At 39.5% G+C, this 11,211-nt stretch overlaps 2 protein-coding genes across 2 annotated transcripts in view; both read left to right on the top strand.

Moving 5' to 3' along the window:
* Positions 1 to 6,031, top strand: part of COL25A1 (collagen type XXV alpha 1 chain) — a 305,105-nt gene extending 299,074 nt beyond the window's left edge. The window contains exon 41 of the mRNA XM_017736775.1: positions 331 to 6,031. Coding sequence (XP_017592264.1) covers positions 331 to 333 — 3 coding nt within the window. The 3' untranslated portion in view covers positions 334 to 6,031. The remainder of the gene's footprint in view (positions 1 to 330) is intronic.
* ETNPPL (ethanolamine-phosphate phospho-lyase) overlaps positions 1 to 11,211 on the top strand; it is a 27,731-nt gene that overhangs the window by 1,969 nt on the left and 14,551 nt on the right. The window contains exons 2-3 of the mRNA XM_008635612.2: positions 8,462 to 8,466; positions 11,050 to 11,057. The gene's annotated coding sequence lies outside the window, so the exon portion shown is untranslated. The remainder of the gene's footprint in view (positions 1 to 8,461; positions 8,467 to 11,049; positions 11,058 to 11,211) is intronic.

The following is an 11,211-nucleotide window of genomic DNA, read 5'->3' as shown; positions in this document are numbered from 1 at the left end:
TTAGTTTTCTATTCTTCAATATATCCTCCTGGGTTTTGTATTTTATGGCAATATTAACTGGCAACATTATTTTAGTAAAGATTTAACCTAGACAGTGCTTGATTTAAAAACACAGCATCCAGAATAATGTAGGTGGAGGGATACTGGTATATAATATATCAGAAAACATGAAGCATAAGTGAAATCCTGGGTGCATTTATCTCCAAAGAATAGTTGGTGCTAAGGAAATAACCATCCATATTTGCAACTCTGCCTTATCTATGTATTTGTAATAGATGTCCAAAATACCTTACTAATTTGTTTAATCTGTATCTCTTTTTGTCTCTGCAGTGATGAATCTAACCTTACAAGCATGAAGTTGTGTATATAGTGCTCCACTTTCTTTATTTATAGTTGAAAACTGAAAATTTGATTTTACAAGTCTGAGATATGTTTACATGTAGCTGCTTCTACTTGTTTGCAATAGTCCATACATACATCTTTTTTTCACCTACATCTGCAGTTAGATGATACAATAACTGCAGGATAAACCTGCAAAGTTTGTCTCTCTAATGAGAGAGAGAGATCTCAAAGCAATGATCAAAAATAGAAATTAATATTTCTGTAAATTCTTATATTTTGGCTTGTGGATATGCATGGACAATGAGTGCCATGAACTAGTTTACAAGAAATTGTGACCAAATAAGAGCAAAATGCTATGAAATGTACTGTACCAGCTGCTGTTGGAGTTTACTGACTTGGCTTCCATGTCCATCTTAAACACGTCATGATTCATGACACCACATCTGCTCATATGAACTAAAAGCATGAGTTTGTGTGCCAAACCTGCTTGTTGTGTGATCATGAGTGGCTGTTCACGGTGACCTTTGATTCCAGCTTCTGAGTCATTTCCTTTTGTCATCTCAAGGGAGTCACACCATGGCTCATTGCTAAAAAGAGATAAACCAGAGGAGCATAGAAAGAGGCCTTGAATTTTTGGGGAATAGCATTCCAGCTGCAGGTGGATGGCTTCCAGTCTTGCAGGATACTTGGCCCCTTTGATCAAGGAGGGTCCCGCCTGTTGATCAGCATCGGTTTGCCTTGCACTGCTCACGGTCGTGAAGACATTCACGATAGGCCCTGTCGAGTCCTTAATCAAGAGGGACAGAAGTTTGAAGAAGAAACCAGACTTCTCTGTGGGTCGTTTGAAAAGGTTACAGAGGTGCTGCAGGGATCATTTGATGGCAGACACCGCCTGAGACCAGAAGCTTCTCAACCTCACTTGAGGATGGACAGAGTATACTCTGCATATTGTATTTTGGGACTGCTGGAGGAGAAAGAATTCTTGAGGTGGGGATGAATCAGATCATCCTCCAGAGGAGGATAACAATGGAACTGACCAGAGATGTATGTATCATGGTGTGGTTTTCAGGTTTTTCACTTTAAATTACACGTAACTAGCTGAACTTCTCTGCGGGATTTTGGAAGCAATGGTTAATTTTGTTTCCTTTTCCTGTTACTGTTGCCATAAAGAATGCATTTCAATAATGTATTCAACATTTGTGGTGACAGCATTGAAGAAAATACTTTCAAGCCACATATTCATCTTGTTTCAGTATTAACAGTTTTTATTTCAGAGTCTTTGAAGTCTTTAAGTCTAGAAAAGAAAGAGTTTATTTCTGTGTTTCACAGAATAGTGTATTCATCATGTTCCTTTTATGTTGTTACAGTGACTTTAGTGGACATTATTACTCAAAAAACATTGGAGAGAAACAATTCCGTGTGATTATCACTGCACACTTGTCACCACGCTCCACTGTTAAATGTGTTGATTTTTCTCTGTTTCTGTTCAGATGGCTTTCTGGAGAAACATTTCCTTCTCCCCTCTGTTTTTTATTGCTAGAAATATGTGATTTGTGCACATTTGTAGTTTTGCCACGAGGTATTTTTTACAATTTTGAGTCTTCATATGGTGCACTGAAATTAGTTTGAGAGATTAATTTATGAGAAATGGTGCCATATTTGGCAGATGGAAATTCTTTTTATATCACTTCTGTTCCTAATGTATATAGCAGGATCATCACAAACTTTTTTAGTTACTTTTCGAAGAGTTGTCTTTCATATGTAGACCAAAACTAAAGTTGAAGAAGACAGCCTGCCTTCATTCATATGAGGGCGCCTTATGCCCTTCTTGGAACGCACATTTTTCCTTGCTCTATCATTTCTAAATCATGTGAAGATGGGGGTCACACTTTTTGTATTGCTTCACAATCTCAGATCAGTGGAAATGCCACTATAATGGAATATTTCCCTTTGGTGAATCTTTATTATCATTTTGGTATATTGGAGTCAAATCCAGCTTTTCATTGAGGAAAAAACAGATTTTCAAAACGAAAAGTCAATTTAGTGGCCTCCAATTAGTAATATCTTACTAATGGAAACATAACTCTGACACTATGTAGATATATACACTGAATGCATGTGCATTTTTACTGCTCAATTCCATCTTTCCAGTAGTAAGAAATAAGCAAGTGTTCACAGATACAAGGAAATATGTTTTGCTTTCCCTAAATTTTCAGAGATGCAAGTTATCAACCTGTTTGAATAGTCATGATTACAACAGTGAAAACCTTCACGTGGCGCAGGCTGAATATGAAATGTTACCGGAGTGTTACAGCAGTAATGCGACTGAGGGCCTCTCAGAAGGAGGACAGGAGCAGCACCATGGAAGCCTCTGACTTTCCAGTCTGCTTGTTTAGGAAGCACCATCTCAAAAACACAGCAGGCTGAGGAGCAAGCTGCCTGCCCAACAGAAAAGAGTCTCTCGTGTCAGTGTCCTAACTTGGCACATTTGGCCGGGTATATGATAGATGTGGAGACTAGAAGCTGAATGTTTTTTAAGATATCAAATACTGGCAATCAATACAGTAAGATGAAATGTTTTTGAAAGGTGCCTCAGAGTATTTTCGTGCAAAATCAAGTAGGATGTTTAGGATCTGTGTAGATGATTTAGCAACTCCATATTGAGAGTGTCCACAAACACAACTCATTTAAGAAAAAGCAACAAGATAAAAACTATCAAATGCATGCTGTCATTAGCACTTTCTCTTTTTTTTAAAATTTGTGTACCTATATTTTTAACTGCCCTCCTAGCATCCATTTCTATATGCACCAATAAAGCTAGCAGAGCCTTGGTTCATGGTTTTGTCATTCAGGAAATAATTATAGACACTACTGTAAAGTGTTAGTCAAAATTCAATTCTCCCTTAACTCCCTGATGCTGAGACCCTACTGAAGAAACACTTAAGCACCTTTATTTGCTTTCTTTTCTGTCTTGTAAATTATTTTCTTTATTAAATTCCTGACAGGTAGGAATACTTTTTTTCCCAAATCATCTTACTTATCTTTTTTTAGCCTTTGTGTTGTTCAATATCATGAAGTGTTCATTCCTTCTAAATGATCATGAGTGGGCAGTAGATAAACAATTTAATTTGAAAGGTTAAACTACATACATAGATTGAATATTTGGCATTAATATTTGCATCTCAAAGATTGAATTGAAATGAAACTTAACCATATCTAGAAAAGTTGCATGGTCAGTACAAGAAAAAAAAGCAATTGGGTTTAATATTTCATCAGGAAAAGCACCCTGTGAAGACTTGCAATGCGTTTATTTTGTTCAAGAAGCAACTACTTCTGGTGCTAGTATATATTTTTCCTTTTGATGGCAAAGCTACAGTTTGAACCGCCAGTGTGGTGTTGTGTCTTTTAGTGGCATTCCTCCAAGTAGATATGATTTGTTTTGTTTAGTTTGTGACAGGAACAGTAGTTCCTCTACCAGTCTTTTCAGCTGTAGAAATGTGTAGTGGTATTAGGCTACACAGTTTCTATATCCCTGACTTTTTCAGGTATGATTAATTCTTGTTTCTTTGAGAGTTTTCAGTATTTATTTCATATGAAATTTTGTAATCTATCTGTTACTCCAGTGCATTAAAACCACATTGTGCAGAAGTCCTGCTACAGAGGCTGCAAGTCTTTTAAGCACTGTATGGAATATGTCTGACATACGTGGTCCTTGTCTTCATATTCATAGACTAACTACAGGAAAGCTTTCTTTCAGGATGCTTTGGACAACTTTTTATTTTTTTCTGAGGTAAAGCATGAAATGTTAAATCACAGAGCAATGATACAATGTATTTTTTGATTTATATTTTTATTTATTGCTGATCTTGATGTCATATTCTGATAGTGTAGCAAAGCAGAATGATACTCTTCATCCAGCTGTTTATATATTCTTTTAATCTATGGTGTAAGTAGTATGAATGAGTTTCAGAATGATCAAACCCATATATCTGCACATGTGTAAAGTATAGAGTTTGAAAAGGAGTAATTCTTGAGATTGATGTACAGTGTGGAAAGTTAGCAGTGGCCCCACTGAGCATTGTGTCCATGGATGGGGTGCATGGGACCCCCAGTTGCTTGGCTGTGCCACAAGAGAGACAAAGCAACCCAAATGAGATCAGAAGACCTTTGGTCCTCATGGGAGGGTGGTGCTTGTAAGGCCAGGGGCTGTGCCAGGACATGTGGCTCAGATCCTGGATCCCCGTGGGGTGTTGAGAGAGTTGTCCCACTGACTACCCCAGAGCTGGGATCGTAAACCTGGCTCAGCCATGTAAGGCTCCTCCCTTGGCTGTGCCTCCCCATCCCCAGCAATGACCAGGGGACAGAGATGCATCCTCTCCTTGAAAAGCTCTTTGAGACATGCAGGAGGAAGGACCCAGGTGTTGTGCTTTGTCACAAGGGGAATTTTACCAACTTCAGCAGTGGGGTTTTGCCTAAATCAGGACTACTTCAGTAAGAACTGCAGAGATATTCTCAGCCTATTTATTGAAAGTGATGAAGAGGTTCAAGGCATGCAGAAGTTGACCCTTCCCTTCCAATTTCCTGATCTCTGCTGCTTGACCATCTTAAATTACATTTTAAAATCTCTGTATTTTACCTAATGAGATTCCTAAATTTTCACACTGAAGACTCACACAAAACACATCTGCAAAGATAGTGGTCAAAATAAAGTCTAATTTGTAGACATTGCAAAAATTCTATTTCAGTGACTGGAATTAAAACTAACACTGATTTTTTTTCCTTTTCTGCAACTTGTTTTTATGGATGTCAGTGTTGCTGTAATGTACAAATGAAGGTTTTCTTGCACCCTCTGTTATTAAAGTATTTTACATGGTGGTTGGATTCATTAAATGCAGTTAGAAACAAGTGCCTGCCACCATCATTTCTGAAAAAGATACTCTACAGAACAAATGGAGTTTGTATTTTAAAAAGAGATTTGGAGTGTTGTTTTTGTTTCAATTTATTTTTAAATGCATCCAATTATCAATGCTGCTTAGAAATTGAATTTTCTTTGAAAGCAGGGGGCCTTAACCTGGGACCGTTAGTGTTTTACTTGTTTCTATTTAAAAAAGAAATTGTATGAATTTCCCAGATCCCATTGGTACTTGCACACTTCTCTGAAGTATTATGGAGAGTTGGGTTGGTGAAAGAATGTTTTACATATTGTTAACATATATGTGGATATTCTTATATTATTGTACATGTTTGGGAAAATATCACACAACTTTAAAAATGTTGCTAAGATGTATGTATCTGACTTTTTCCTTTGGAAAATATATTTTTATTTGTATTTTTTACTTTTTTAAGTTCATCTATATGTGCCGTTATTTTTGTATTGCAAATGGTCTCATAAATGAAGTAGAAGAGATAAAAATACAAAGAAAAGTAATTTGGCAAGGATTTCAATGCTTGGGGGGAAAAATGCATGGGTCAGCATCATATTGTCAATACTAGAAATACTTTGAGTGTCTTAGCACTGTAAATATGTCACAAGACCTCTTTTGATGAATAGTGTAAGGAATTGAAAGGTTTTAATCACCCATTTTAATTTGTTATTATTTACCACTTTCTTGTGGCCACTTAATTGAACCCGATCAAACAGCATGCTTTTGTTTTTATTATTAAAATTTCTCCATGTTTTTCAGTTGAATATTGTTTTGTTTTCTTTCAGTTTTGTACTTCAGGTTTTGTTTCTTGCTTGTGAGAAGTTGATCTTCAGAATTATTTTTACACTATTTATGATTTATTTTCATAATGTAAAACGTGTGTAATTATTAAAATATTAATCCAACCATTGGTGCTGATTTTAAATAGTTATAAAGTTCTTAATGTTGGTGCAAAAAAGTGTTCTAGTCTGTCTGGATTGGAAAACGTGCGTGCTGCTTTGTGCCAACCTGGAGTTTGAAGTCTAGAGCAAGTTGTGTCAGACATTTGCACAAAAATCAGGGCCTCTGCCACGTGTTCTATTTATTTTCCTGCAGTGTGCAGTAAGAAAATTCACCTTCCTCTTCCTATTCTTAATGTGTCTTTCCCCTTCGAAGTAGAGTCTCTTCCGTTATCTTTTCTAAACAGGGAGCACAGGCTATGCGAATCCACAAATCATGTAAGGAAGTAGCTTTGCTGCAAAGCTTAGAGCCTTTTCTTGCTCTGGGAAAGTTGCAAGGATCTCTGTATTAACCCGAAGTTGAAACTATTGCTTAGGCAAGTTCAGAGGCACCCTGGGATCTAAAGAAATAAAGCTGAAAATCACCAGTCTCCCCTTTCTGTAATTCTGAAGGTGAACAATAAACCTTACCTGCTGAAGAATAAAGATGTGTGCAGGCAGTGTCACAAGTAGCAGTACAAGCTAGAAAATGTGAAGGTCTCTTTTCCACAGATTCAGTTTGTTCGGAAATGATGGAACATAATAGTTATTGCAAAATTGTATATTTTTAAGCACCCTGGTTTAAGAAGACATACATTTGCAGGAGTCTTCTTGAACAAAAGATTTTAAAAAATGAGAAAACACAGGGGAGCAGCTGTAATTTCTTCAACACATTATTTAAATGTTTGGATTTTCCAAATCCCAAAACATTTCAGACAAACAGAATACTCCACATTGTTTCCTTTTCCATCACCTCAAAAATGGAGTCACTGTAGGTGGAGAGAATTATAGGTGGAGACGTTTGGCCTCTACTATTAATTCTTGCTAATCCCCATAAGTGTCCATTAATCTCATCTAGCTCTGCTTTAGACTCTTGGAGGGACTAAAAATGTCTTTGCTCCCATTCCTGGATGAGGTACTTCCAGCTTCCGCATGTGCTGTGCTCTGCCAGGCTGAGCATGTGGCCCTGAGGGCTGCGAGCACTGCTGCCGCCCCAGCCGGGCAGCCCTGACCCAGGTGACATCCTTGCTTCAGCCGTGGCCACTCTTGCCCTTTTCTTGCTTCCCTCTTTCTTCTACTTTCATAGAGGAATGCAGTTCTAGATGTCCTGCCAGAAAAGAAGCACGTGTGTTCTGGACTGCTGCCAGAGCAAACACCCCGTGGGTTTCCCGTTCAGTGCTTTGACAGCATCCCCATTATTTTTCACTACTCTGCTCCCTTTAGAGTTTTAGATGCTTTAGAGCCAAATCTCAGGTAACCAATATCCTATAGCCTTCACATCCTACTGCACTCATGGGACGTGACTTTACTCTAGCATTGCCTCCTATTCACACATATCCTTCATAATTTTGGGATGTGGCAAAGCACATGCAGGACTGCATGTGAAATGCCTCCCACATTGGCCTCTTTTATTTTTAAAATGGAGTTTTAATTAAATACTTAAAGGCTATTATGCAACTCTGCCTTGTGGACCTACTAATGCTGCTAATCCCAACTCGAATAAAAAAGAATGCAACCGAAGTTGCTTTTTATGTCCTCGTCTCACACAGTTTCACCTTGTAGTTCAATTATAATAACCACACACAAACGTTTAAAAAAACCAAAAAACCCAAGGTGCTGACAAAGCATTTCATGTTCCAGCAAGTAGTAACAAATTCACCCAAAGAAATACTAAAAGAAAAACAAACAGGAGAATGCCAAAAACATTTAAGTCATGTTGCTGCAGGCAGTCCTGTCTTCCCAGGGTTACTAATTTGTTTTCCATTGGCTTCTGTGAATTTCCAGATGGAGTACTCACAGGGCATCCTCCTCTCCCACCTCCTAGATGCAGTAAAAAAATACAGTGGTTTGTTTCATATATATGTATCTACATGTGTGTGTGTGTACACTCATATGTAGGTATATATGTATGTACATCTTCATGTGTCTACTTGAACATATATAAATGTGTATGTAGATACAACCAGTAGAGTTCAGCAAATACTGTACACAAACCTCTTCAGAGATAATCACTGTCTGCTAGTATAGTTGTACTCAAGCTGCTTTAGTTTTTCTCCCAGGTTAAAGGTGGACACAGCTCCTGTTACATAACCAAGATGCAGGTTTTGTTCATGTGCTTATACCAAGACAGAATGTTCAATAGATGATAAATGCCTTGATTATTTCTGTATGTGCAGGTTACAGCTTGACCGAGTTTCCAAAGTGCCCACACCTAAGCGGAGCTGTCACGAGGTCTCTCTGACATCACCTTTGGCTGCTCCCTCCTGGAGCTAACAAGTACCTGGTAACTTTTTGCCAGTTTTTAGGATCTCTCTTCTATTTGGTATATTAAAATTGTTGTGAAGTAATCGATTCTGATTGAGATAAAACTGATAAAAACAAATGTTGATGGCACACCCTGTGCTTAACTGACTTGGGGCCGGTCGCTGCATGAACTCACAGGCCAAGTCCATTCCCTTTCCAGAGCAAATGCCAAGCAGCTGCCTGTCCCTGGGAATGTGCAGACAGGTATGGTTTGTCCATCTTTAAATTTCTGTACTGACACAGATCTTCGGTGCAGATCAATTTTCACAGCAATCCATCTGCAATGGGTTTGCTTCTCAGGATGCACCAGCAATATATTGTTTTTCAGAGGAACTCCTTCACAGTTAGAAACTGAGCCAGAGGCGCCTTACTTGGATACTTTGGGTAGCTCTTAGAAATATGTACTCCTTTTCATCCTTCATACAGGAAGCCAGGCTTCTGGTTTCTGGTACTATGCCAGGACAAAGCCCATATACAAGCATGGAAAAAAGTGAATTAAAATGTTTGGAAAGCGAACAGAGCAGGCTGGAGTAAACAGCATGTTTTGGTTTATGTTTTTGGTTTTTTACTGAAACACAATATTAAAAAAAAACCAAACTATTTTTAATCTATTCTAATCTTGCTATGCAGAGATAGCTCCCAATATTTACTGCATAGCATTATGAGGTGCTGCAAAGGCCTGCGTTTGTGTCAGGCTCTCTGCTACTCTTCGGGGAGAGGCCTCCTCTGCTCTACACATGAGACTTGGCAGGCTTGCTCCTGCTCATGGTATCAAAAGAGCATGAAAGAACTAGGAGCCAAGAGGGAGGGATATTTTCTTGATTGTTAAGCCCCTTTCCATGGCTTTGAAAGAACAGGGAAACAACCTCCCCCTTCTAAGAAGCTACTTCACCTACCACTTCAAGCTTTCTGGGTGAAGTTTGCTATTGCTTCAAGCAATTACTAAACTAGCTGTGAACAAACCTGCTTTTGCTAAACCTGAAACATAAGCCCTGATAACAGGGCTGTCAGTGCATGCTTCTGAAGAAGTAGCAGCACAGTATTTCGTATATCCCTTAAATATATTTATGGTCCAGGGTTTCTGTGTGAACAAGACCAGGCAGATAAGCAACAGAGATTTTTCTAGTCTTGGCATCGGCAGCAGCCCGGGAGGAAGGGACAAGGCTGTGCTCGGCACCGACAGAGGGCAGGCACCAGCCCAGTGTGGGAAAAGCATCTCTCCTGAAATGCCTCGGGACTCACAGCCTTCGATGCTGCCAATCACTGCCTGGCCCCAGCCTTTCTGTACATTGCTGGCACAAAGGGATTGCTGCTAAGTCCAGTATTTAAGGTGTAGTACAACTTGAACTGCATCCACCCTATGCTAAATATCATTCCCCAGTTTTCAGAGATGCAGGCAAAATGGAAAAGCATTGCAGAGAGCATTCCTGATAGGCTCTAGCCTTGGCTCTGTTTGGAGGTTAGCAGATCTAAATGCCTGTTCTCTTCTTGAGCCCCATCAATGAATCTCATCGTTGCCTGTACAATACTGCCCTAGCTGACAGTTTTGGCAACTCCCTCATGTCTTTTAAAGTCTTTCTGCCTGGACAAGACACTGAAGACAGGCAGCAGCTGTCTCTGTTTGGATATAGAGGTGGAGCTGCTATGACTTCTGCTGTGCTGTTGGTTTGTGAGATGAGGTTTCCAATGGAGCAGTACAGAATGTGAAAGCTCCAAATTTAACACTGAGAAAGCTCAAGCAAATGACTGGATGGAAAGAAGTGCTGTCTAGAGAAGCAGAAAGGTGGCTTGCTGGCAGAGATATTTTTAAAAAAAATGTAAAAATTGGGAAGTATGTTTCTTCAATCTGAACAATTTGGGATGACTTGCTGGATACTGATCAAGAAAAAGGAAGTATCATCAGCACAGGAAATTATGTGGCTTTACATATGCTCTCTGAAAGCTCTTCCAAACATAGTGCTGCAGGTGGCACAGACGAGCTACAGATGGGGTGGCAGGGCTGTGGGCGAGTGTTCCTGCTCTCTGCTCATGCAGCTCAAGGAGCAGCCTCCAGAGGAGACGGTGCATGCTTGGAGGTAAATCTGAGGTGCTCCACCAGCAGCTCCGCTGTTTAGAAATGTGATGCCTTTTGATGTGAATTCTGTCCTTCTTCGCCCATCTTATTCTCCCCTCTTTTTCTTGTGGGCTTTGATGTCCAGTGAGATGGTTACCAGGTATAACCATGAAGAAATGCTACATTTGAGCAAGTCACTTCTGTATTGCTGCTGTGGTTACAAAGTGATCAAGGACTAGGTATATTTAGGTGTTGCCCAGACTTAAGAGTGAACCAATGTATTTGAGTACCAGGGCTCTTTTCTATTTATATGTACAAAACTCGGCAAACCGTAGATCTTCCTAATTTGCCTCACTCTACAAGAAATGCGCAAATACGGATACTGGCTTTGATGGACGTATACAAGTAGCATCTCAGCCTACTTTTACAAACAGATTTTGGGCCATAAGAAGCACAGAGGGACATTGAATCATGACCTTGATTTTGATTAAATAATCCGCTTTGTGTTCCTCCCCATTTGCCCCCCAGCATATTTGTGGCAGCGGCGCTGTGGCCACCAGAATGACCGACGACTGGCAGGAATGGCAGGATCGCCCGTGGAGCTGAGCAC

Source organism: Corvus brachyrhynchos, unplaced genomic scaffold (assembly GCF_000691975.1).
Source record: "Corvus brachyrhynchos isolate BGI_N302 unplaced genomic scaffold, ASM69197v1 scaffold175, whole genome shotgun sequence".
In the NCBI taxonomy this organism is placed as follows: Eukaryota; Metazoa; Chordata; class Aves; order Passeriformes; family Corvidae; genus Corvus; species Corvus brachyrhynchos.
This window is presented reverse-complemented; position numbering and strand designations above follow the sequence as displayed.